General features: G+C 33.6%; 4 protein-coding genes across 4 annotated transcripts; 2 read left to right on the top strand and 2 right to left on the bottom strand.

Annotated features, from left to right (window-relative positions):
• LOC105167574 (fasciclin-like arabinogalactan protein 2) lies at nt 876-2171 on the top strand. The gene is given in 4 exon segments (XM_011087348.2): nt 876-1167; nt 1169-1389; nt 1392-1749; nt 1751-2171. Coding segments are annotated over 4 exon segments (1164 nt in total). The 5' UTR covers nt 876-1003.
• Nucleotides 11946-13389, bottom strand: LOC105167575 (organic cation/carnitine transporter 1-like). Its single transcript, XM_011087349.2, has 4 exons — nt 13347-13389; nt 12977-13065; nt 12144-12849; nt 11946-12067 (listed from the first exon to the last, which is right to left on the bottom strand). The coding sequence occupies exons 1-3, from the start codon at nt 13387-13389 to the stop codon at nt 12205-12207; spliced, it is 777 nt and encodes a 258-aa protein (XP_011085651.1). The 3' UTR covers nt 11946-12067; nt 12144-12204.
• Nucleotides 13529-19345, top strand: LOC105167422 (2,3-bisphosphoglycerate-independent phosphoglycerate mutase). Its single transcript, XM_011087130.2, has 10 exons — nt 13529-13648; nt 13800-13970; nt 14122-14249; nt 15107-15257; nt 15451-15654; nt 16105-16529; nt 16991-17183; nt 17289-17384; nt 17901-18056; nt 18861-19345. The coding sequence occupies exons 2-10, from the start codon at nt 13809-13811 to the stop codon at nt 19023-19025; spliced, it is 1680 nt and encodes a 559-aa protein (XP_011085432.1). The 5' UTR covers nt 13529-13648; nt 13800-13808; the 3' UTR covers nt 19026-19345.
• LOC105167423 (oxygen-evolving enhancer protein 2-1, chloroplastic-like) lies at nt 19698-21931 on the bottom strand. Its single transcript, XM_011087131.2, has 4 exons — nt 21545-21931; nt 20660-20892; nt 20506-20556; nt 19698-20139 (listed from the first exon to the last, which is right to left on the bottom strand). Exons 1-4 carry the CDS (start codon nt 21795-21797, stop codon nt 19879-19881), a joined length of 798 nt encoding a protein of 265 aa, XP_011085433.1. The 5' UTR covers nt 21798-21931; the 3' UTR covers nt 19698-19878.

The following is a 28000-nucleotide window of genomic DNA, read 5'->3' on the forward strand; positions in this document are numbered from 1 at the left end:
CTAATTCTGGAACTTATTGTTTTAATATGTAGGAAATATTTTTACACAAATTAAGTTTGGATAAATCAAACCAATTATAGATCAAGTATGATTCACTTGTCATGTGATTAATCAATATTTTAAACTATATATCAATCATACAATAAATGTATTACACCTCTTATATAATTAGTTTAGATTCGATCAAACCCAATATAGGTTAAAATTTTACCAGCATGTGGTAACTTATCAAAAATGTGTCTTACTCAACAAGTAATAATAGTACAAATTTGTCACATATATAAAAATTATATCATCTATTTTATTTTAAATATATATATATATATATATTAAATAAAGATATAATTATATGGTCCTTCTCTAAGGTATGATATAATTACACGTAGTCTCCTGTGATTTGAAAAATTATATCTAATATCCTTGAGGTGCTTCCATCTAACATATAAGTCTCTGCATTAGTCAAAAGTCACCGAGTTTACTTATAATAGCAAAAAGATAAATAAAAAAATATATTTACCCCTAATTGATTTATTATTGATTTTTTGTAGGTCAAATATTTTTTTATGACCAAACTACCCTCTATATATATTTTCATACTTTAGTGTATATGAACAGATATATTTTTACCTTTATAGGGATAATTTGATCTAGTAAGATTTGTTTGACATGTAATAAGTTAGTAATAAATCAATTGATGATAAAGATAAATATCGATTTTCCTTTATTTTTTTAATATCAATTAATTTCATAAATTTTGACTGACGGGGGATTTGTTTGTTAGACGAAAGCAAATTCTATAAATATTAAATATAATTTTTCAAATCACGTAAAATCTATATAATAATTCCTTAAATAAAATAAAATAATATAATATAATAAAACTGGAAATAGAAAATTGGGTTCAAATTACAGTATGGAAGAACATATGCTACATAATATATAGCTTCAGAAGTGCAGCAACCAGTCATCAATCCTTCAACACTCCACTGCAACTCCGGCCACCATGAAGCTCCCAATCTCTATTCTCAGCTTCCTCCTCCTCCTCTCCACCACCACCTATGCCCACAATATCACCCGCATCCTAGCTCAGCATCCTGACTTCTCCACATTCAACCACTATCTCACCACCACCCATCTCGCCGCCGAGATCAACCGCCACCGCACCATGCGTCGTTGACAATGCCGCCATGAACAACCTCCTATCCAAGCACTTCTCCCTCTACACCATCAAGAACATCCTCTCCCTCCACATCTTCGCTGATTACTTCGGCTCCAAGAAGCTCCACCAGATCACCAAGGGCTCCACCACCACCTCCTCCCTCTTCCAGGCCACCGGCGAGGCCGCAGGAACCTCCGGATACGTCAATATCACCGACATGAAGGGGGGAAAGTCGGGTTCTCCCCTGTCGACAGCGACTCCGACCAACCCATGGCCACCTACGTCAAATCCATTGAAGAATTGCCCTACAACATCTCCGTCATTCAAATCAGCCACATTCTCTCCTCGCCGGAGGCCGAGGCCCCCACCGCAGTCCTAATCGACCTTAACTTAACTTCTCTAATGGCAAAGCAAGGCTGCAAGACCTTCTCGGACCTGATAACCGCGCAAGGCACAGATAAAACCTTCACTCAAAGCGTCGAAGGGGGCCTCACGATCTTCTGCCCGTCTGACGACACCATCGCATCCTTCATGCCCAGGTACAAAAACCTCACAGCTGAGGGAAAAACTTCACTGCTGCTATACCACGGTGCCGGTGTACAATTCCTTGGGAATGCTTAGATCCAGCAACGGATTGATGAACACTTTGGCCACCAAGGGAGCCAACAAATTCGATTTCACGGTGCAGAACGACGGCGAGGACGTGAAGATCGAGACCAAAGTCGTTACGGCGACGATCAGAGGAACTCTGGTCGACGAAGACCCCCTCGCAGTTTACAAGATCGACAAGGTCTTGCTTCCCAGAGAGCTGTTCAAGGTGGCGCCGTCGGCCCCGGGGACGAAGTCAGCAAAGTCGAGGGCCCAAGACGAGGCGGATGCTCCGGGTCCCGCCGGCGATGAGGTTCCGGCTGATGAGAATTCGAGCAACGACGGCATGAGACTTGTGGGTTGTGGCGGGATATTGACGCTGAGCTTCAGTTTGATTTTGGGAGAATTGGTGTGCGCTTTTTGAAAAAAAATAAAATTATTCATTCATGAGTGTCAAATTCATAAAAAATATTATTTTACTAAAATTTGTTAAAGTAGCGAATAGGATGGAATACACAGGGATTAATTTTAAGTTAATTTTTTTAAATGAAAATAAAAAATAAAAAAGGGGGGTTTTTGTTTAAAATTTAAATTTAGAAAATAAAATAAAGAAAAGAAATAAATATGAGAAGAATGAATTCTAACTAAAGATAGGACCATAATTCAATGATTGATCATACATGTAAAGGTAACAATCATTCATAATAAATAATTTGATTATGGTCATTTGTACAGCCTAACAAACTCACATTATTTTGTTAACTAATTCTCTAATTAGTAAATAATATTGAAAACGTGCTCAAGATTTAATTGATCAACAGCATTAAGAACTATAAATGTTCAATTCTAACCAATAAATTCCTACGAGAATTTATTTAAGTTAAATTGTGCATTCCCTACAACATAATCAACCATTACGACATGACAAATTTTGTTGTGTTACTACTAATTATTAAACTAAGCAAATAATTACGGAATTGTAAGTTCAATTGGCTAGGCAAATATTCTTGACGATGAAAACGGCATCTATCATTCATAAATCAGATTATTGGAATCAAGCATTCACCATATCTTTAACTAGAAATAGATGTTACATGATAATGGAAGAAAGCATAAAAGGAGAAGAGAAAGTATTATTAAAAAATACAGAAAAATAAAAGATTCAAAGATCAAAGATGATCATATAGTGAATTACATAACTTATTTATACTAACTAGTTACCTATTCCTATTAGAACTAAAAAAGGTATATTCCTAATAAAAACTAAAAGACCTAAAGAATTGAAACTATTATCTTAAAGAGTTCCTTCAATAAGGAGAGTTTCCAATCAGCTATAGATCTCCGATCAGCCACAAAACCTTCCAAAAATCATATTTTAGATCTTCCTTTTCTTGTTGCTTTCTGTCAGGTTTAGGCATGGGCACGCTTAACTGGTTATCACAATCTGTCAAAATATTGATTGTGGCCTCTTTCTTCCTCTTTCAATTTGGGCCATGTTTCTCTCTCTTTCTTTGTCTATCTTGCAATAAAGCATAGAACAAGAACACTTTATGATATATCAGCTCATAAACTTCCTTATCACACAATATGATCACAATAAATAAAATATCCCCACACTTTATGTCAAAACCCGTACTTAATGTACATTTTTATTTCATTGATGCTCTCCTAGTCCTTGGAAGGACCAAGCAGGGTAATAAAAAGATGGTAGAGATAATTCATAATTGACTGCGTGATAAGGCTTATAAGGGTTAAATGGACTTACTAAGAAAAAGTGTATGTGGGTGATCTTTTTAAGCTAAAAGGTTTTTTATCCTATTTATTATTTTCACGTGCATGCATAGTGACGTGGCCTCGACATGGTACAAACCAAGTTCTAGGAAGATCAATTGTAAAGCATTTATCATCTCTCGAGAGAAGAAAGAAATGTAGTATTTAATGAGTGTATGGGCTCAAAATTCATCTCAAGGTAGGTTATATTCACTATTTTTTCATGTACAATTTTCAAGTCAAATCACCATTTTTCAAGAACAAGTTCTTAGCCGTAAGTTATCTAAAATCATTAGATGCACATTCTTATCACACATCACCAAATCATTGCTTGAACATCCTAAATCTTTGATCATGAAGCGAATACAAAGACAAATTCTACAAAAGTGGGTTCTCACACAATTACCAAACAAACATAGAGGAGAAAAGCAACCACCGATAAACAGAAAATCGATACTTCGAAGAGCAATACTCCAACCATCAATCCACAAAGAATCAAGTCCTAGGCAAAGCAACACATTGTCCTCAATGTGGCTATCTCTAGGATGATAAAGAAAAAGAGGAGAAAGGAAAGAGAACGTCCCTGAGTACATGTGTGACAGTTAGTAGTCATGTGACGTCCGTAGAATTTTTCACGTAATTGAGAGACTAATTGGTAATTATTAAAAATTTAAATTTAATTAATGAATAAATTATAGATTGAATTTGGGATAAAACTTGAACAGATTAAATTGGAGTTCGTTATAATACTTGAAAGTAAATTATACTAATTAGAAAATTAAGAAGGACGTAATGATAATTATTAAAAGTATAAAATATATATATATAATAAAAAAAATAAAAAAATAAAAAAAAGAGAGAAAGAATGAAATGAGAAATTGGTGGCGCAAGACCACGTGGGTGCACGCCCCACCCAAGCTACCGCCTCACTCACTCTCACTATAAATATAGTAATTTCATGGACAAAAGTAAAGGAAACTCAATTTTCAATTCCGACAATCTTAACTTCGTTGCAGCTTCGAAACAGGTAAGAATTTGTTAAGTTAAAATTATTAGTAATTAGTATAATTATATTATTTAATTAGTCTCTTTACTAAATATAATTTATATTGAGCAATGTGCTATTTAATCAGAGTATTTTATGATTTTGACTATTTAAATTAGTGTCGAATTAAATATCACATTTGATAAAAAAAATGATATAGTTGGTTAATTAAATTATTAGATTTGTTAGATTTAATTATTACTATAGCTAATTTACACAATTCCATCAGATTGATTAACCAAATATGTAATTCTATGTATTGTTGCTTAATTAAATTATATAACAACGATAAATTGGTAGAAAATTTCTAGAAATGTCTCGAAAAGTTATATTTAAGAAATATTATGTTATTAAATAGGAAAAATGAGGTTTCAATGGTAATATAATTTATGGATGTTATTAAAAACAATAGTTATAAATATAAAAGGGGTTTGATTAAATAAATTCTCGTGAATTAGTTGATAAATTAAGTGTAGTTATCTAAAATAAAATGGAACAGGGGTTTGGACTTTAATATAAATAAAATATTAAAAGATTGGTGGAAAATGTACGAACATTATATAATATTTTATTTAGAGTTTATGATATTCTATATATATATTGATTATACGTATAATATTCTATTATAGGACGTGACGACAAAGTAGAAGGTTGAGCAGTCCCTCGTGAAATCGAAGCATTTTGGGATTTCAGGTAAGTATAGATAATTGGATTTATATATATAGCTATATGTGTAGTATTGTATATTATATATATATATATATATATATTGGTTTCTTGGAAGTAGTCGTGAACCTGGCTTTATATTTATATATGTGGATTTCATATATTGATTGTTTATATAATTAGTACAGCCTTGGTACACATCTAAGAAACTCAACATTTCACGTCCAGATGTGGAGTCAACCAACATGTTAATTTGTGGAAGAGGGAAATGATCTTTCGAGTACGCCTTGTTCAAGTCCGTGAAATCGATGCATAGGCATACAACTATAAAAGTATTACTAGAGGAATGTCGAATGAAAGATAAAATTAAAAAATTTTATAATTTTTTGATTATGTATTTTTCGTCCAAACACTAATAAAAGGGGAAGGTTGTAAATGAAAAACTCTCCAAGGGGTTGCAAATGTAATTTTGCAGTTCTTCTGGAAAAAAATATAATTTTGTATTTTTAATAAATTGCATAAAACCCCCCACATATTTTAAAAATTAAACTAAAAGCCCCCATGTGTTCAAAAAAAAAAAAAAAAGCAAAAAATGCTTTGTGTTTTGAAAAACTATGCATTCTCTCTTCTTGTGTTAGTTGGAGTTGACAATGTTAAAATTTTTATTAAATTACTTGGTACACACTTTTTATAATAGTTCTTGAACTTCAACTGTTTAAAAATAAATAGTCTATATTTCAAGTAACCTAAAATTATTTTGTTTTTATTTATATATATATACACTATACATATATATTATACACAGGATGATAGAACATCGTCGTCGCCAATACAAAAGGGGGGACCCGTAAAAAGGGGCGATGCAACGTTGCCTTCGTTGCCCACTTATCTAGGCGACGACCATCGCCCAAATTCATTGACCTTCGTTAGATAGCATCGGTGCTGGCCGGCAATGAGTCCAAAAAAAATCAAAAGGAGAAAAAATATTATTTTAAGTTTATTTAAAAAACTTAGAGACATTGATGTAGTTTTTTCAAAATGTAAAAATAATAAAAATATATTAAAATACATTAATAATCATTTTAATTTAACTATTATAATATTATATATATAATCTAAAAATTTGATATATTTTTGTATTTCGATGTTTAATTAATATATTCTTTGAATAAATATAATTTTTTGAAATATATCTAAACTAAATAATAATTTAATTTAATTAATAGTATATAATTTATTTATATTTATATTTATATTTATATAAATTTAAAAAATTAAATTTTAGTATTGTGATTTTTCAATTTAAAAGTTTAATTTTTAAAACATTTATATACTTTTTAGGTAGTTTGATATTTTATAAATAAATATAATTTATTAAAAAATATATTTAAGTTAAATAATGTTTTAATGAGAAAAGGGAACAAAATAGACATTTGTACATATAAAGTAACCTTAAAAAGGCAACAAATTAAAGCTCATTGGCACAATACATGCGTGTCAAACACTCTCCCTTAGTCGGAGACGCGTATTTTTGTTATATTTTTTATGACACCCTTGAAAAAATTTGCTTTCGTCTAACAAAATAAGTCCCTCCATTAGTCAAAATTCACTGAATTTGTTGATATTAAAAAAAAAAAAAAAAAAAAAACTGAATAAATCTCTATTGACTTATACTGACTTATTGCAGGTCATACAATTTTTCTCGCATTAAACTACCCTTATAACAGGAAAGATATACCTCCTCACATGCATTAATACATAAATACGTATGTGGGTAATTTGATCACAAAAAGATTCTTTCAACCTACAATAAGTCAATTGAGATAAATATAAATTATTACTCTTTTTGTTAATATCAGTAAATTCAGTGAATTTTGACTGACGGAGAGATTTATTTATTAAACGAAAATAAATATTAAATGTGCTAAATATAATTTTTCAAATTATAGAGAATTTATGTATAATTATATCAAATTTCAAAAGAGCATTGCGTAGTTATCCAAAAAATATATGATTGTATTCGGCTTGGCCCAATATGAAAAGGCCAACCTCAATGGGAATAATCCAACTTGGCCCAAATTTAGGCCTTGAGGCTGCTAATTAATCACAATTAAATAAAATAATTTCCTTAAAAAATTATTATAATTAAATTTTCTATAAATTTGTTGAACCCATTTTTGCTCAGAAATAAATAATACAAAATTAATTTTCTATGAACTGATCATACTAAAATAGCATTTTTTTTATGCAAATTATTATTGTTTTTTATTTATTATCCGCCACGTCATATTTTTGCACTTCTCATAAGATTTTCTTTTCATAAAATAAAAATTAAATTCAAATACAATAAGCTCCAACTACCATATCTATAATTATTTTATTTTTTCAAATAAGTAATGATAAATTATTTATAGATGAAAAATAACAAATACGAAAAGAATAAATTATATTAACACCCCTTGATGTTAAACCAAAATACAAAAAACGTCCCTGATCTTTTGCAAAATTATATCTACACTTTATGAGATGAGATTCTATATTTTATGAGGTTATAGTTGTGATTACAACTACATCCCTATTCATTCAAATACAAAACGTATACGAACACCCCTAAAAAATATTACAATAACACCTCTCAAGAAGGGTTTATATATATATATATATATATATATATAGTTTGGACTTGAAAACATCAAACGGTATGAATTATATTAAATATCAGCATAAAATAATATTAAGATACTGAATTTTATCAAATACATTAATAATTTTAAGAACATAGCAAAAGATTGAATAAATTATACAAATTATACATCAGATAAAAACAATAAATTGCAAGCTACTGTATAAATAAACTAATATTTGTATATTAGAAACTCGAATTCAAGACTTTTAGCCGATTGAGAGTTGTTCATACCTCGACCTTACGATTGAGACAACCTCATTAACGTCAATAATTAATCTCGTTGTGAAGTTTTAACCGGAACATGACATTTTCATGGTTTGCGGATTATGAGATGTGCTATTACCATTAGTCATAACTTTTGAATACCGTAACAAATTGTAAGTTTAAAAAATACCCGTTTGAGTATATTGGTAAATATCAAACTTCACATAAGTCGTAACGGAAGCGTGGATTATATATATACACTAATATAAAAAAGAAAAGAATTTTTCATTTACAAACGACGATTCTTGATACCGTGATGCAAATTTTTTTTATTATGTCGTTAATATTTCTAAATTAGTTTATTTATTTATTTTTTAATATGATATATAATATTTTTTATTTTAATGTATTATAAAATATGAAAAATTATTTATTATAAGCATATAAAATCACGTGTCACGACGGCTAATAAATATGTAAATAAAGGCATGAATTAGAGCAGCTTATAGCTGACGTGGTGAAGCACGAGAGAATAATAAGTGCTTAGTCATAAGCCATGCTTATGGTTAGAAATCAATATCAATAAGTCAAAAGCTGCTGCTGCAGCTTATTGCCAACTTTTTTAGAGTTATTTATTTTTTTATTAGTAAAAAAATATATATATTAATATAATTTATTAAAATACTATAATATTAATATGTCGAGTCGTGATTTTACTAAAAAATAATTTTTTTTACAGTAAAATGGCCAAGTCGCGATCCTGGATAGTTAAATTTTGTATAATTTAATTATATATAATTAATTTTTACAATATATTAAAGTCCAAAAAATTATAATATTAAAATTATATATATATATATATATATTCTTGCTTTAATTTATTCCTTTTTTCTACAATAAGCATATATAGGTATTTATTTCATTTTGTATGATTGTTATTGTTAATAACTTATATGTCAATAAGAGATTATTTTATTTAAAAAAAAAAGGAAAAAAGTTATATAAATATGAAAGAATTTAATTGATTAATATCAAATCGAACATAAATTACGAATATTGGAATGGTTTATATATTAATTTATTTTATTTTTTAACTTTTATAATTTCTTATGTCTGATATGTTACGGACTTACATTATTACGTTAAATTATTTGATATTTGATGGATTAAACTCATGATTTTATTAAAATTCCTTAGTTTCATAATATTTTACAAATTTATTATATTGTTTAGGAGATATATTCATGGGCAAACTACAGCAATTTTTCTTGAGGTTTAGTGTAATTATGAATACCTTTTTATTATTTGAAAAATACAAATACTCTATTGATTTTAACGGCAATCTAACAGCTAGCCCAATCCGTAAACGGACAAAATGCCCATGAAAACTATAATTTAATTTTACTTTTCTAAAAAATCTTATGGACTAATTAAATATTTTTTTATAATTTCTCAAAAAATTTCATTTACCTCGTCCAACTTTTTTAGTAATTTTTTATTTTTTTTAAACAAATACAATAAGAGCAAAGTTGAGAAACTTAAACCTCCATCCAAGAATTACGTAAATTTATCAAACATCAGAGAGATATTAATAATTTTTCAAACAATAAGGGGTATTCATAATTATGTCAAATATCAGACGAGCTTGTTGTAATTGAACTACTTTTAGTATCTCATTTGAAAAATATAATAATTCAAAATAAATAGCTAAAACAATATTAATTAAATACAAAATTATAGATAGAGATAGTAAATAAGAAATATGTAAAAATAAAAATATATACATAATGTTTGGTTTTGTTTTTAACTTGTTTTAGGGTATTTTGTGGAGATAGAGAGAGAAAAACAAAGATAAATAAAAATAAGTTAGAGATAGTGTGTATGTTTGGATTTGTTTTTGGAGATAATATAAAATAAGTATGGTATGTTTGATGATGGGAAGTGGGGATACAAAAAGTACTGTTCATTGTCAAATCATGTCTCTTTTATATATATTTATATATATGTATGTGTAAAAATATATAATTTATTTAGTTGTGAGTGATTAAAATAAATATTATTTTCAATTAATTATATTTTTTGGACAAAAAATAATTAAAACTGTTTTAAAATAATGAAAAATATATCCAAAACTTACAAAAGCAAACAAGACAAACATACACTATATTTTGGCCCATTTCAAAGATGAGCCAAAATTGAAACCAAACATACTGCTAAATTTTGAACGCTCTCAAAATTCGACGAAATTTGACACAAACATTGGTCTAGACCCAAGCACTAATGCATCCTTCAATTTTTTATAATTTGAAGATCCACATAATCCAATATTAACTAAATATAATTTATAACTACAGATTCCAATGGTTTGAAAAATATATTTTGGATTAATACGGCGTATTGTCTAATTAAAGTATGACAATGAAACCCTTAAGTCATTGAATGATAAATGACGCACACAATCATGTTCATAAAAATTAAATATTAAAGAAATTAAAAAAATATTCTGGTATTAATAAAACCACACTAAAGATCAAGTGGATAAAAAATAATTGGTTATTCCTTCAATTGTTCTTTCAAAAGCATTCTTTACAATGATTTTAGGGGGGTGTAAAATCAATCTTACACTCTAATGTACAAGTCACCTTCATGTTCACAATCTTATAACTACAACTCTAATTCACCTTTGTCTTTGCAGAAAGCAAAGAATAATTAAATTATATGTTATTTTTGTACCCATACTATGTATATATTAAATACAATAAAATATATAATAACAAATGTGATTTGATAATAAAAACTATAAATTACAAACAAAGCAAGTAATCAATCCATTAAAAAAGTTGTGCAACTCGCAAACTAAACTAGAACTCACCATTATTAAAACAACAAAATATCCTAATCAAACTTCAACTTCTTATATGCATATATATATATAAGCACATAAAAAAGAAAAGCACATACATTTTTTTCAACAGAATTAAAAAAACCTTTTTTTTAAGAAAGAGAAATACAATATATTGAAGGCCATCAAGAAATTAACCAGCCAAACAGAGGACAATGACAAACAAGTCGAAGTAATTCATCATGCCAAGGTCAACAAGAAGCAAAACCAAATTAAGCATTTTTATCTTAAAATTTTGAAGAATATAACATTTAAGATCAAGATTAGTGAGCGAAAATTAAGATACATACCTTAATAACAAGAAAATGGTAAAGCCAAATGTTAGATGGATGAGAGTACTCGACCAATAATGTGTCAACAATTGCAATGCAATACTTTACTTCGACAGAATAAGCTCAACAGATAGAATGAAAGTGCAAATTGCATAAAGAGTTGTAACACATTATATAGAGAGAGGAGAGTACAATTCACGGGTAAATAGTAATTTCTTTCATTATATCTCCAAGTGACTAAGTGCAGAAAAAGTAAATAGCCGACAAATGTTTCAGAAGAGTACAGAGTATACAGAAATTGACTGAAAAGTTTCTGCAATGATACAAAGCACCACATGCAATGGCAGCAATTATTGATGGAAAAACAGTAGCCATCAATAATTATGAAAAGATTTCACCAACCATTTCTTATATTTGCCATAATTTTCATCTCATGATTCAATATGTTCCTTGGATGCTTGTATCAAGGTCCTCCAAGAGAAATAGCATTCTTAAATTCTAATTGATGCATTCTTTTCAGAAAGCAGGTCTCCTACATCACCAAATTAACGTTGAAGTTAGCACCATTCCAAATACTTGTTATCCATCTACTACTGTTATGATATTTACTGTAAGAAAATCCACAGAGCGATTCCTTTAGAATATGGAACATACCAGGCTTCGCAAATTGGCAAACTGAAAAGTTTTTTAGATCAACACGCTTCACTAACAAAGAGGCGCTCTTTATTTGGTCTTCAGTTGCTCGAGGTGCCATGGGATTTGTATCAGTGTGAAGCTGTAGATCCACCATATTGTTTTTAATTCTAAATTCTTCAGTTAAGAAATTAGTGAAGTTAAAAAGTTACTCTTACCTCTTCAACAGGTCTGATATCATCAGAATATGGAAGATATATCATATGCATTCCAGGTGGTTTAATAAAATTTCATCAACAGCACGCTGCCTATGAAAACGGCTGGAATCTCCATCATTGCATTTATGGCAACGGCGAAATAGAGGTTGAAGTTGAGGTTCTCAACATTGAGTTGAACCCCATAATACACGAAACCAATCCCAAAACCTGTGAGCATGACCATGGACATCCTCTTGGCAGCCCATCTAGTATTCCACAGTTTCTCAATGGTGGAGGTGTTATTTTCTCCTTCACCTGCAGCCAAGTTTTTCTCATTGCCAGATGGTTCTAGGAGAGAGATATTTAGAGGCAATTCCTTCCCATTGATTCTTGCATATCTTTTCAACACTTCAAGAGCTTCCTCACTTCGACCTCTGCGAAGAAGCCACCTTGGGGACTCTGATACAAAGGGTAGAAGTATAAAGATTGAGTAAACAAGAGGGATAAATGAGATAATCTTGTACAAGTTTCTCCAGCAAGTTCTGGTTGGATAAGCAATCAAGGGAATTGAAAGGAACCCTGCTGCAAAGAAGAAAAACCCATATTGGCCTACTTGGCCACGCCATTTCCGGCCAACGGCTTCTGTGGAGAGGACAAGGCAGCATATGCCAATGCCCGCCCGGGAAAATCCATAGAGGAATTTTCTCACTTCTTGAAACCCTTTTCTCTATTTGGAGAAAAATGGGCTGAAAAACAAAGATAATCATCCAATTTGTGCGATTTCTGCGAGGAAAGCCGATGAAGGAAGACGATGAATAGAGGTATAGATCTGAAGAAGAAGGAAGACGATGAACAGAGGTGAAGGGCGATTTCTGCGAGTATCGATCTGAAGAAGAAGGAAGACGATGAACAGAGGGGCGATTTCTGCGAGGAAAGCCGATGTCTGCGATAGAGGAAAGAGAAGAGGAAAGAGAAAATGTACGGCTGTAAATAAAAAAGTCAGTTTTGTTCCCCATATTTTTACAAAAACAACTAAAAATAAAATAGAAATGGGTAAAACAATGCATGCCAAACATTACATTGTTTTTGGGCCATCTCTGAGATGGCCCAAAAACGAACCCAAACATAAGTATATAGTTTTGTGTTTTTTTTTTAAATTATAATTTAAAGAAAAAGAAAAAGGTTGTGTAGGAATTGGAATGTCAAACTACCCACCAATAATACCATCATCACTAATTTCTTGCTGATCAACCTCATCATATGGCATATTCCCAAAAGATCTCAATTTAAAAAAAAAAAAAAATTGAAAAAATGGAAAAATAATTGTTTTTTATTAAAAAAAAAAGGGAAAAAAGGAAGATTGTCACGTGCAAGATCACGTGACCCCAACCCTCTCTTCATCCAATGGTGTTGAGTATTATTATTATATATACACACATCTGCCCTTCTCAGAGTCTTCTCAATCTGTTCTTTGGTTTTCACTCCTTAACCTTTTCTGCAAGAATTTGCTCTTAGAACAGCACAAGGTTCCCTTTTTGTCACTCTTTCTCTATGTGTATGTGTGTGTTTGTAATTGTGTATGTGTAAGTGGCGTGGATGCTTTTAGATCTGATGTAGTTTCTTGTTCACTGACCAGGATTTGATTTTTTTTTTTTTTTTTATTTGAAATACTGATAGAAAATCGAGATGGGTAGCTCTGAATTTTCATGGAAATTGAAGGACCACCCAAAGCTTCCCAAGGGGAAGACCATAGCGATGGTGGTTTTGGATGGATGGGGTGAGGCAAATCCCAACAAGTACAATTGCATCCATGTGGCTGAGACTCCCACCATGGATTCACTCAAAAATGTAAATCTATTCTTTTTTATTATTGTATTTACATTTATTATTTAATGGGTTTTTTTGGATCTTTGTCTATCTGTTTCGGGCTTTTTTTCTTGTGAGGTAAAGGATATGGGATTGAATGTTTTTTGTTGTTGTTTTTGGATCTTTGGTGAAGGGTGCCCCTGATAAATGGAGATTGGTGAAGGCCCATGGTAAGGCAGTGGGGCTGCCCACAGATGATGACATGGGCAATAGTGAGGTTGGCCACAATGCTCTTGGTGCTGGCAGGATTTATGCTCAAGGGTGAGCTTTGTTTTGTTTATTTATCTTTTTGAAATGATAAAATGAAAAACTCAAACTTGAAAATCTAAAGTGTTCTGATATCACTGTATGTACATGAGGTTTTGTTGGAGTTATTGAATCCAAAGGACTCATAACATTGATGATTGGTAAGTTATACAAATATGAGTCCGGTACCTGCTGTGTCCTGCCTTGTGATTCAGTGTTGAGGGGAAAAGGTGCTGTAGATGTTTTTGTCTCGGGGTCTTATGGAGAAGTTTTTGGACAGAAGATGATTTCTAATATTCGATTGTATTTGTCATTTTATTGAGACAATCGATAAAAGCAGGACCTTATGATTTAAATCCTTCTGATCAAACAATTTCGATGCTGAAATCAGGAGATCTAAGTTGTCTAAATGATAAATTTTCAAAACACCTATCAGAAGATTCTGCTTTTTTATATTATCAAGTGTAAAAATGGCAGGGCAAGAATGTTAAGAACCTTGTTAAAGAAGTTTTAGTAACTCCATTTGGTCAGACTTCTGCTAATGAAAGTGGTTGCATCAGTTGCTGAAAAGTTCGACTTTGCAAATGATGATTGCTATATTATCAAGTGTAAAAATGGCAGGGCAAGAATGTTAAGAACCTTGTTAAAGAAGTTTTAGTAACTCCATTTGGTCAGACTTCTGCTAATGAAAGTGGTTGCATCAGTTGCTGAAAAGTTCGACTTTGCAAATGATGATTGCCCATTTATGTTTGCACTGCTAGACAATATGATGTGTGAATACAACTTGAAAAGCCAAATACAGTTTCTCAGGTGTCAGTTGTTTCTGTAAAAGCAATCATGCATTTACCTTTTCTGTGTGTTTCTGGATGTAGTGCTCAGCTTGTCGATATTGCTCTTGAAACTGGTAAAATCTACGACGGAGAAGGTTTCAAGTACATCAAAGAGTCTTTTGAAACTGGAACACTACATCTCATTGGATTATTAAGTGATGGTGGTGTCCACTCTAGACTCAATCAGTTACAGGTATGTCAATTATCTAAATTTTGATGGCAATTCTATTCATCCATTAGTAAACAGTAATGGTATTTTCTTTTTTCAGTTATTAGCTTTAAATTTTCGCAATGTCCTGATGTTGTTTAAATTTTCTCTTGTTATAGAAAGCATAACCTTGCGTATTAAAAGAACTAATTCTGCAATTGATATTTTTTGGGTTCAGTTGTTGCTCAAAGGTGCTAGTGAGCGTGGTGCTAAAAGAATTCGCGTTCATATTCTCACTGATGGACGTGATGTTTTGGATGGGTCAAGTGTAGGCTTTGTGGAAACTCTTGAAAATGATCTTGCAAAGCTACGTGAAAAAGGTGTTGATGCTCAGGTTGCATCCGGTGGAGGTCGTATGTATGTTACAATGGATCGATATGAGGTGAGCAATTCATGTTTTAACCTATAAAATTGTATTCTTCTTTACTTTTGTTGATGTATTTTGGGATAATTGAATTTAGGTCCTATAGCATTAATCTTCTATGTTAGTTTCTGATAGCATTGGTTTATATTCTGTGGCATGATTCCATGTTCTAACAATTGATTGACATCAGGATTTTGGTCTCTTGCTTGTGGTAAACAAATATTATGTTCACAAATTGTATCCACACTTTCAAAGATTTCCATTTTGTTTTTTCATTTTTATCTTTATTTATTTTTATGTTTTCGGTGGCTTGGATAATGTATTATCTTTTGGAAAAGATCCCCTTCTGACATTTTCACTGTCAAGAACCGACTGGAAAGGGGGGGGGGGAGTTATACAACTAGCAATTGGATTGAGTTTGAAACTGGCGGCAACATTCCTCATTTATCAATTTGTTTCTATTTCCAGAATGATTGGGATGTTGTAAAAAGAGGATGGGATGCCCAAGTGCTTGGAGAAGCACCACACAAGTTTAAGAATCCTGTTGAAGCTGTCAAGAAACTTAGAGAGATTCCTAATACGAACGACCAGTACTTACCTCCCTTTGTTATTGTTGATGAAAATGGGAAAGCTGTTGGGCCTATTGTTGATGGTGATGCAGTTGTAACTTTCAACTTTCGGGCTGACCGCATGGTTATGATTGCCAAAGCACTTGAGTATGAGAACTTTGATAAATTTGATCGAGTTAGATTCCCTAAAATTCGTTATGCTGGAATGCTTCAGTACGATGGTGAACTTAAACTTCCAAGCCGCTACCTTGTTTCTCCTCCAGAAATCGAAAGGACATCTGGAGAATATTTGGTCCATAATGGTGTCCGGACTTTTGCTTGTAGGTATGTTCTGCTCATATATCACAAGTTCGTGCCTATTTTGTTCCTACCTACATTATTTGCATTTATCAAAATTTGAGGTAACTACTGAGAAAAGCACTTCAGGGTTACAATCTGATTGAACTTTTACTAATTCTTTTAGCTAGTTGATAATTATAACTTCACTTTCCTGTCATCTCATGCTGACCAATATACTTGCACATGCTTGTCTTCAAAAAGTGTAGCCATTCATAGACATCCCTGCTTGACCAAAGACTGTGGATGCATTGTATTGTAATTATGATAATTTGAGAAATTTAAAATTATATTACTTTTTCAGTAGTGTTTATTGGCTTTTCAAAAACATCATGAAGCTTATATCTAGCAAGTTCTGAATTACTCTCATTTTCGTAGCTTTTATCAGCCACACTATGTTTTGTTTACGTCTCATGCTCACTTCAGATGATTCCCATGGTTTTTTGCAGTGAAACTGTTAAATTTGGTCATGTTACCTTTTTCTGGAATGGGAATCGCTCGGGATACTTTAACCCACAGATGGAAGAATATGTTGAAATTCCAAGTGATAGTGGTATTACCTTTAATGTCCAGCCAAAGATGAAAGCCCTTGAGATTGCTGAGAAGGCAAGAGATGCCATACTTAGCCGCAAATTTGACCAGGTACTCGAACAATAATATCATGTCTTTCTGGTATCTAGCTGAGAAAGAACTTCTTTTGCATAAGAAATATTTGTGTTAATGAGGTATTTTTCCTCCGTTGTAAAGGTTCGTGTCAACCTCCCTAATGGCGACATGGTGGGACACACTGGTGATATTGAAGCAACAGTTGTGGCTTGCAAGGCAGCTGATGAGGCTGTCAAGGTAATTTTTCAGAAGCTGATGTACTTGTTAGTCATAACAGTAAACCTATGTAGAATGAAACATAAGAGTAGTTGTCATAAGTTTTTATCAATATCGGTTATTCTATGGAGCTTAGGGTTATGAATCCTGCAATTTTTAAATTTCTGGTCCGTTGAAATGTATTTATGAAAATCCTAGGCACTGATTAACCTTGGAACAATATAGTGCCACAATTTATTTTATCAGTCAGGCGATGAGCCTGTAAATGATGAATATTGTAACTATGAGGTGCATGAGGATAATATTGCAACTTAAAATTGGCTTACAATATGCACCCTTATTTTCTGCTCTGCTGAATCATGTGCAACTAAAAATTGGCTTGGAATATGCATCGTTATATTCTGCTCTGCTGAATCATGGACATGTTTGTTACATTTGAAGACTGATGAATCTTCAGCTGGTAAACTTTTTACAGCAACTTTTATACTTTGGCTAAAATCAGTTGGGAAGATCTGCTAATTGTATTGATTTGGTCAGATGATCCTCGATGCGATAGAGCAAGTGGGCGGAATATATGTCGTTACTGCTGATCATGGAAACGCCGAGGACATGGTGAAAAGGAACAAGAAAGGCGAGCCTCTTCTTGACAAGAATGGCAACATTCAGATACTTACTTCCCACACACTAGAACCTGTAAGTAACTCTATTCATGTCGTTCTTGTCCTGCAACAGATCCAGCAGTAAATAGTTTGCTGAATTTGTTTAGTGAATTTCTAGAGCCATGAAAAAATTGCATGACTTAGTATGTTCTGTGCTTTTCATGGCCGTTTCTTTCCCCATCTTCATAATGTGGCATCGACCATGGATTGCCTGGAAAAACATACACTGGTCATCTCTACTGACCTCAATGTAGTACAACATCAATTCTTGAGTTTTTCTTTATTTTAATTGTTATTTTCTCCTTTTACATAGGAACATAAAAATATGTTTGGTAATCAACTGCTTTCCTATCATAAAATGTTCTTATTTTTATTTCAGACGTTTTCTCGTCAATTAGTTCCATTGAAGTAATATAATGGATTCTTTTAATTATGGTTAATTGCATAGATATATTACAAAGAAATCCCTTGGTTTTGAAAAGTCAACTGCACCCCCTTCTAGCATGTTTCACACTAGAAATTCCTACCTGAAGAGTGGCCACGGTGGATCTCTAATGTAAAACATGACTGCAGAGGCTGCAATGTGAATTTTCGAAACTGAGTGACTTCTTAGTAACATGCCTAAATCTGATGAGGGGATGTCAATGTTACATTATATAAACTTGAAGACCATAGTTCTCCCATAAGCATTCTCCAAGATGCTCCAGCTAATGACACCTTGTACTAGGCTGGTTTACATATATTCCTTGAAACAGCAAGAGCTTTCAAATTATGAATAATTTGGTAAATCCAATGTTTGGCGATTTCTTATACACATATATCTCGAAACTTTTGTTAGGTTCCTATTGCAATTGGTGGCCCTGGGCTAGCACCAGGTGTGAGATTCCGCAAAGACGTCCCCAATGGTGGGCTGGCCAATGTGGCTGCAACCGTGATAAACCTACATGGTTTTGAGGCACCTAGTGATTACGAGACGACCCTCATTGAGGTTGTTGACAATTAGGTTAGCTGATTTCTATTTCAAAATTTTTGCAGTGGAGGAAGTGATGAGCAAGTATGGGAATACACTATGCCCATTGTTTTGAATAAGCACCGTACTGAATCACATGCTAGTACACTTGATTATTAACTTAAGCAGCATTTGATGCTGAAATTCAGATGTTAACGTGCTGTGATTTGACAATTCAATGACTTGAAATGTAATTCTCAAGTATTAGACTGGTTTTGCAATACTTTTCTGTCTTTTGCATTTGCAATATTCTCATCGATTCTGTATTGTACTTGTGAAGTATTGAAATTTTAAGCTACCATTTGCTTGGACAACTTCCATTTGATGTGTAATGAATTCGGTGAGTGCAGAAGATATCAATGAACTGTAACATTGTCAATCACAAGCAAAATACTGGTAATGGAGGGACACTTCTACTTCATAAACCAAGTTTTCAAGAGCTTGCCTTAATATTTATTCCATAAAATGGAACACTTAGTTGTTGTCGTGGGCGGTATATAGTACTTAACTCACCCTGAATTTGTAACTCTTATGTTATCTTTTGTCATATGTTTTGTCGTCGGCGGTATATAATACTTCTTTTTGTAAGATACACAAAACTTTCACCTTTTCAACCACTAATAAAATTCTGTAACTGAGTCAAATTAGATGCAAGATATTAGGACAGGGAGAGAAGAGATGCACTTTAGCCTTTTGATATAACATTAATTCCCTTGTGCAAAAAACATGTTTGGAATATCCACAATAACTTCCTTGGACATAACTTGACAGCTCTAATACTTAAGGGGTGGGGTGAAAAGTTTCAGCAAATTAGATACAACATACTCACATATCCTCTTATCTCTCCTTAAGCGACACTGAAAGAACTTGCTGCATTCTCAACAAACTTCCTTGCACCCTTGAACCATCTCTTGTCTCCAGCTTGTGCCTTGCAGATGTAGAGCTTACCATCCTTAACGGTCGCTGTGATGAGCTGGTGCTTGCCACCTTCATCTCCATCGGCTGTTCTCGTCAACACTGATAAGAAGTAATACTGTGTTCCACCAACCACTGGGGTTGAAGTTTCCAATATGTTTGCAGTTGCCACGACCCCGGAGTCGAATCCACCCTAAACAGTTCCAGTGTGGTTCTCGTAAGGATGAGCGTTTATGTTTAGTTTCAGTATAAGAAAATGGCTTATACTAGCAAAGAAGGATAAATACATGTAAAATTTGATGTACTATAGAAATCCCTCAAAGTTAGAGAATTGCACCAACTTCCCTATAGGCTACGGCCAAGTTTTTTGTTACAAATTTCTTTTTATCCATCCGGTCCTAATTAATTTCTGATATACAGGGTTTGTAGTGAGGTCGTGGAGGCAAGTAAAGTATGCTTCTAAAGTTTCCATTTAGGAGAATTCTTGAAAAGCCATGAGCTATGCCAACATGTATGTATGCCTGTTTTACTGAAGTATAAAACAATAAAAGTGGTTTACCTCTGAATCAGTTTTACCAAAGTATGCTTGTTTCCCCAGCAGATAGTCCACCTGCAAAATGTGGATTCAACAGTTATAACCATATATATATATTCTCAAACAATTTCAAGATTTTACATTGACGAATCTAAGTACTCGAGATTCGAGCAGTTACCTTGGAGAGGAAGTCCTCAGGGGAGCCATAGTCAGTTATCGACTTCTTGTCTGTGGGGTTGATTGTGACGGTGAGGTAGCTCGTTGCATCGAAGTTGTCCTCATACCTCAGGACCTGGCCAGGGAACTCAACCTCATTGCTTGGGTTCCACTTTGAGGGGATGGACAGCTTGAATCCTTCCCCAGAGTAAGGCTTGAAATCTGTGTTTGTCTTCGGCTTCCCAAAGATGTTAGCTGCATTCATCACCATTCAAAAGTGTGATCATCTAACCATATATATGATATAGAATACTCACCTATGATACTTCTCTTGCTTCCACAAATCAAATACGCAATGATGGTACATTTTACATGGCCTAATGTTGAAACTTATAGCATGCATTTCAATCATAACAACGTAATCTATTGTAAACTTGAGGTATAGAGTAACAGTTGACTGTATACATATCTTCTATCAATTTGTTGTTACAGTAAAGCTTAGGAGGTCTTGGAGTTCCAAGTACTGGACAACCACAACCATTCATTATGACGGACCCCAAGTAAGTTATGGTCAGCCAGGAAGATCCAAGAAGCCAAACAAGTACTTAAGTGACATATTGGTATATTTATAACATTCTCTTCTTGTAAGAATTAAGGCAAAGAGACAATGCACTTAAAGTAAGGTCATGATTGTGAGTCCCATGACTCAAAGTTTGGAGGGATCATCACATCCATTGGTAATAGAGGCACCCAAACATGGGAATTCTAATAAACAGAGTGTGATCAACTCAAAACTCGAAGTTTAAAGATCTAACTCATAGTTATGCCAACAATGCTTAAACAGCCTAGAAGTTTACCAATTATCACCAAACCGAAACAAGACCATTAACAAACAAATTGTGTATACCAGATTCTCCATAAGCAGCGTCAGCTGGTGAAACCTTAGAGCCAACAGCAGCAGCCCCAATCAGCACAGTGAGAGCCAATCTCCGGGAAACAACGGCAGCGGCGCTGTCAGATTCTTGGGCCTCAGCCTGCTTCTGGGCTCGGCAAATAAGCTGGCTGGGCTTCAAAGACGGCACATTTCTGCCGGAACTTGTTCTTGCAGCAGGGGTGGAGATTGCTGCATGGTGGTGCAAGAAGCATGCAGTTGAGGCCATTTTTTGCTTATGATCAAACCAATTATCCACAAACTCCTCTCACCCCCCTTTTCTTGAATTACTTTCTTGATTGGTTTGTGTGGTAGATTTTTGATGAGTTGAGAGTGTGTGGTGTGTGAATGGGATTGGTTGGTTTTTGGATTTTGTTTGGATGTTGGGAAGATGAGATTTCTTGATGGAGGGATAAGGTTGCAGAGGTTGTAATTGGTGCCAAGTGGTATGTTTCATAGGTTGTAATCTCCATGTCATATGATTTGAGGGTCCCAAATATAAATCCAACTCCTTCAATATCTTCTTCTCAATTTTAATTTATTTTTGCCAATTTATATTTAACATTATTTTCATTTATGCAAATTTTAATCTTACTTTGGTTTCATTTATAATTAGTTATTGTTCGCAAAATATTTATATATATCAAGTGTGAAAAATTGTTAAATTATCATATTCATAATAAGACCTATATTTTGTCAGCGTAATTCACACAATTTTGATATTTTTTTCCTTTGAACTACAATTAGAGAATACATTTTGCAATAATTTATGTTAGAAAATGTGATTATTACGTTTGTATTCCCAATTTGATAATTGATTGTGCAAATAAAAAATGTAGTTAAATTTTAAAATTAACCTCATTTTTTAAGTCGATGAAGGTATAGAAAAATTATTTAATGGACATAAAGAGTAATAAGGTAAATAATAATGGGAATGTGACTAAAAAAGCTACATATTGTAGGTTTTAACAAAAAGTTATTAGGATGAAATTTAAGTTTTTAATATTAAAAAATGGGCCAAACAATATAGGTTCAGTTTGGCACAAGGGTCACGTAATTGATTTATAAAATAATTTATTTCAGACAATTAATCTTAGAATAATTAATTTTAGAAAAAGTTAGTAGTTTGGTTTCACCGTTTTGTAATTAATTATGCAATTAAGTTCCCAAACTAATTTTATTATTACGGTTGATGAGAGAATCAAAAAAGCAAATTAATGGGTATTGATGGGTGCAAAGAATGCATGGTCAAATGGATATGGACGATATTTAGAATTTGGATCTAAAAGAATATAGATCTTGAAGGAGGAACCTAAAAAAAAGGCATTAGCACTTCAACGCCTAAGTTAGTATTGGATTTGCAATTGAGTAAAATAAAAAAGTAAATAAATATGACTGAAAATCAAGATATGGTGAATAAAGTCGATGAGAAGCGTAAGAACACATGATAATGTACTTGTAGAGTGCTTAGAGAATGTATTGAGAGTGAGGGAGATGGTTTAGAGAGTAAGAGAAGGGCGGGCGACGTGAGGGGGTCGTTCAGAGTGTGAGAAAGGTGTCAGGAAAGTGTCCCTTGAGGAGCAAATCCGTATTTCTAGGAGGGTGCCCCCATCTGTTAGGGGTCTATCCCCTACGCGAGATTCTTCGGAAGCTGGTTGGGATAAGAGATGAATTATCCTAATCCATAATTGGATATGTAGTAGTAGGGGTCTTCTTCAGTCGGGGGATACTCCTCATCCGCAATGAGTCCTAGCCGCTCCTCCTTGCTAGGGCTAATGTGGTCCAAGGTGGCTGCTGACACCTGGGTTGATGACGTGTTACGTAGGAGAGTGGACTGCCACGTGTGTGGATTTTTTGGGCGAAATATTTTGTTGGGCTTTAATCATGGTCCGAGTTGGTGGATGTCCTGGGTCTTCTTCTTTCTTCCTGGGCTACTTGGGTTGTTCGAGCCTCTCTTTGCCAATCTGTACATTGGGGGACACCCGTCAGGGTCGCTTGCCATATCCCCTTAGGCCTTCTAGGGTATTATGGGTCTCTCATGACTTGGGTTTCCTAGGGGGTATCACAGGCCTTCCATTTCTTCTTTTCAGGCCACTTAGGCATTTTCGGATCAGTTCATTTTTATGCACATAAGATATAATGAATAATTAGATAAAAAGAATTGCAATGGGATTAAAGAATATAAATAATAATTTTTTATCATAACGTGACTTTGATGAAATCTAATATCAAAAGTAATTATTTAAAAAAGAGATAAATGATATAATAAATCATATTTACGTTCACTTTGCTTAATCATAAAGCTAAGAGAAGACATAAAAAAATACGTTTGTATTTTATTGCGCTCATGTTGTACAAGGGGATAACATAATCCATAATAAATTATTTGTGCAGGCGTATATATATTTCTACAATAGAGAATTCAGACTAATTTTATATGTCAGTCTCAATAATTAGTCATGCGAGCAAAAAAATTGGTGCTTTAGTCCATTTTCAGGGGAATATAGTGAAATAAGTGTTAGAAATTAAGGAAGTGGAAATGAGTAAAAATGAGTGTGTTATTTCTCATTTGTGTACAAGGGAGAGACTAATATTAAAGAAAAATTTTAAAAGACGAAATTAATTGTTCCTTTTCAGTTAAAATTAAAGCATGAAGGTGAAAGTTATTGTGTGAAGATTAAAAAAAACATATAGTATTAAGCTCAAATTTGTTGTATGAAGGTACAAAGTGCCTTCTCCTACTGGGAAAGCTCTCTATTTATAGGCATCAAAAGTTGGTTAGAGAAGGTTGAATCCCTCACGAATTTGGTGGAGGGTGCTCGACGGTTGGAGGATCCTCGGATTCGATGAAGGGATATCTTTTGGCAGTTGAAGACTCATGATTCTTGAGGCATTGTTGGAATCGCTGTGGATGGAGGTATTTTCTAGACATAAGGATGTCTTTTTCAAAATTTTTGCTAGGTGGCGAAAGTCCAAGTTTTTAGGATTTATAGGTACTTCTGGCTGGAGGCGCCACGTGGCCCTAAGGGGGCTGCTGGTCCTTATTTGATTCTACAGGTGCGCATTTGGAGGTCCTATATGGATGCCAATTAGGCCACTCATGGATGCCATGTGATATGGGCTTTGACTTTAATTGGGGAATTTCAAGTTCCTAAACTTTGTCCTCGAAAACTTGGTTCGATGGAACTTCTTTTCCAATTCATTTCTTGGGGGCACCTTCTGACAGATTTTCGGGGAGTTCTTCTGAAACTGGGCTTCTTGGGGAGCACTAGGCCCTTACATGAATTGGGTCTCCTAGGGGGCACTTCAAGACTAGCATTTCTTTGGGCTTTTGCGATCTCTTTCTTTCTTTTGACTCGCCTAAGCCTCTTTGGGCCAACCCATTGTTGCAAAAGTGGAGAGTTCGACACTATTAGAGTAGGTGTTGTAGAGGCAAGAAACTAACCTAAAGAGGGAGTAATTTTTTTCACATTCGTGTAAGGAAATTTAGTAGCATAGGAATGTTTAGAGAAAGAAGGGCGCTTGTATGGAGCAGGCCCTCGGTGTTTCCGCAAAGGAGAGCTTAGGTGCTTGCATAGAACAGAGCTTACGTGCCTCCCTAAAGAAGGCCCTAGGTGTTGCCCAAAGGAAGGCTTGAATGCCTCCATGAAGAAAGTTTTATGTGCTTGTATGGAAGACACAACTTTTATGTGCTTGTGTAGAAGACAAGATTTTTTGTGTCTCTAAGGAGGAGGGCTTAGAGTTCCTGCTTGGAGCCAAGGTTTGTTCCTCGAGGTTATTGTTAGAATAGGTGACTAGAAGGTCAATAGATTAGTTATTTTCTTATTCGTCAATCTTTATGAAAGTAATACTGATAAGATGAAATAGAGTAAGTATTCATCATTTGCTCATGTGTTTGTTGTGCTTACTACTTATATTAAATGGTGTTTAAATGTCACAACAAATGCCCACAGACTGAAAGGTTAAACTCATGAAATTAGGTTGCGCATCGATTGACAGTGAAATCAACTTTTAAGGGTTAGTCTGAAATGTTCCTAGTCGAGGACTTCGAGATAAGACATTGAGAGTCCTATAAAGACTTGCACTAAGTATTATAACCCCGTGTTTCAGTGGCGGTAGATGTAGCTTGTCCATGCAATGTTAGTGGGTTGCTTGGCAAGATAGTCGATTGATTAGATTGACTCGAGGAAATCATCACATGGAATCCTTTGATTGCTTGATTGGTATGACTGAAATTTCCTATTTCGATAGTAGGGGATTAGTCCTCGGGCTTGAGGAATCATGGCAGTAGCTTGGATACTAAAACTCTATCTTAGATCTGGCGAGTGGTGATTGTGTCGCAAGACATGGTCGTCATAAGCCTTATTTAGTGCAGTTGGAGTTAGCAAGGACGGTGGAGTAAAGTATTTGTCCCCTGTCAGTATGTGACAGTGAGATCTCCTATGTGCTCTGAGATGGTTTATACACTCAAAGTCTTATGCCAAAGTAATTGATTGATTAGGGATGGTTTCCTACATCTGATCAATAGAGTAAGCACATCTCGAGTATGAAGTATAGTTGCCTAGTCAAGGATAGGAACCAACGCACAATTCCATGCCTTAGACTAATGCTTGGAGATGGTTGACAGTAGGACCGTACCAATATAAAACTCGAACCCTAAGTGTTCACGTCAATATTTACCTAGTCTCTAGTGACATGGTCCGTAGCTAGACGACCACCTATTATAACGGGCATTTCTGGTTATGGCATAATTGAAAATAATATTATTTAAATTCGATTTAAATAATTTTATTAATCGTAAGCCCAAGTCTAGCTGAGGGTGAACAAAGGTCACATACAAATCATTGTGGAAGTGATGAAATTAATTTAGAATTAATTCTGGAAGAAATAAATTAATTTAATCCAATTAAATTTATTCATAAAGAAAAATGAATGATTGAATTATTTATTTGGGATAATCCATTGGATGGATAATTCAAGAATTTAATTGATTGGATTAATTAAATTTTAGATTAGCCTTTTAAATTAATTGAATTAATTTAAAATAGGCTTGAGCTAATTAATTTGTGGATTAAATTCATTAATTAATTAGTAAATGGGCTTGTCTAATTAAATGGATTGGATTCGTTAATTAGCAGAGATGAGCTTAAATTAATTAGTTGGACTAATTAATTATTTGAGCTTGATTAATAAATTGAATTTATTAATTGAGCAAATTTGGGCATGTGTATGTTTAATTGGATTAAATATTCGCATGGATTTTTTACTGAGTATTTTATTTAATTGAATCAAATAATAAATCCAACATATTATCATTGGGTTTGATTTAATTTGTTAAACAAATTGAAACAAACTCGGTTCAAATATTAGGTGTGTGGAAGTTTTTAGAAGTCTGCCTTTTAAACACAATATAACACTATGTCAAAAGTCCATCTCCTCATCTTGTTCTTGGCTCTCTCTCTCTCTTGGGGGTAGCCAAACCCACGAATCTTCCCACCTTTCTCCATGATTGTTGAGTTCTCCTCGAGTTAGATTCAAGTAGAAACGGGTTTCGATTTCTTCCATTGGATTTAAATCTTTCTAGCAAGAACGTTAGATCCATCTTCCTACAGTGTGGTATGGACTAGCTTAGAGGGCTTGAACCCTCTAAGTAAATGAATTTAAAAAGAGAGAGGAGTCAATGCGAGTAGCCGAACAGAAAACGAAGAAAAAACATTTTTTGTGGTTACTTTTCCGTTTGCCTTTGATTCATCCTTTGTCACTCTCAAACACTTGTTTATTTTATGTATCTTTGCATATTATTTGCACCAAACACCAATGAATGATAAAAGGGTACACCCTTTTAATTCAGTTATTATTCCGTTTATCTTTTTAATGTATCGTTTTCACGCTTCCACCATATTTCCCGGCCGATCTGCTCCCTCCTAGTCAGTGTGGAGGGGGGCCTCGTCTTTTTGTAAGTTGCATTTTTCACCAAGGACTTCTTGCTTGTACTTGCTAGCCTCCTCCATGCATTATTTTTTATTCGGTCTAGGAGATTGTCAAAATTGGGAGTGGGCTTCTTGACCAAGTATTTGAAAAAGTTTTCATCTTGTAATCCCTGAGTAAAAAACACATTTTAGTACATCAGGTGTAGTAGAAGAAACCTCTAGAGCCCTAAGTTAAAACTTTGAAGATACTTTCTTAGCGATTCTTCTTCTTTTTGCTGTATAGAAAAAAAGGCTCATAGTTGTGTTTTTTCGTTGTTTACTGCTAGAAAATTAGTGAAGAGAGAGAGTGAAACCCTCTGAACGATCGGATTGATCCCATGGGCAATTGGTTAAATCATTATTAGCCAACCATGTAAAGATGGTTACAAATACATGGCACTTGACCTCAATGGTATAACGGTGGAGAAGGGCAACATTATAGAAGCAGGACACGTGCTCTTGT

Source organism: Sesamum indicum, linkage group LG8 (genome assembly GCF_000512975.1).
Source record: "Sesamum indicum cultivar Zhongzhi No. 13 linkage group LG8, S_indicum_v1.0, whole genome shotgun sequence".
NCBI lineage: Eukaryota > Viridiplantae > Streptophyta > Magnoliopsida > Lamiales > Pedaliaceae > Sesamum > Sesamum indicum.

Excerpts from the sequence above, each read along its gene's own strand:
- LOC105167575 (XM_011087349.2), bottom strand. The coding sequence starts at position 13,389 with ATGCCATATGATGAGGTTGATCAGCAAGAAATTAGTGATGATG. Across the intron at positions 13,066-13,346 it reads GCAAGAAATTAGTGATGATG|ACATCGGCTTTCCTCGCAGA; the intron begins GTATTATTGGTG and ends CCTCTATCGCAG. Across the intron at positions 12,850-12,976 it reads AGAAATCGCCCTTCACCTCT|AGAAAAGGGTTTCAAGAAGT; the intron begins GTTCATCGTCTT and ends TTCTCCAAATAG.
- LOC105167422 (XM_011087130.2), top strand. The coding sequence starts at position 13,809 with ATGGGTAGCTCTGAATTTTCATGGAAATTGAAGGACCACCCAAAGCTT. Across the intron at positions 16,530-16,990 it reads GTCCGGACTTTTGCTTGTAG|TGAAACTGTTAAATTTGGTC; the intron begins GTATGTTCTGCT and ends GGTTTTTTGCAG. Across the intron at positions 17,385-17,900 it reads CAGCTGATGAGGCTGTCAAG|ATGATCCTCGATGCGATAGA; the intron begins GTAATTTTTCAG and ends TGATTTGGTCAG.
- LOC105167423 (XM_011087131.2), bottom strand. The coding sequence starts at position 21,797 with ATGGCCTCAACTGCATGCTTCTTGCACCACCATGCAGCAATCTCCACC. Across the intron at positions 20,893-21,544 it reads CGCTGCTTATGGAGAATCTG|CTAACATCTTTGGGAAGCCG; the intron begins GTATACACAATT and ends TGATGAATGCAG. Across the intron at positions 20,557-20,659 it reads CTGAGGACTTCCTCTCCAAG|GTGGACTATCTGCTGGGGAA; the intron begins GTAACTGCTCGA and ends CACATTTTGCAG.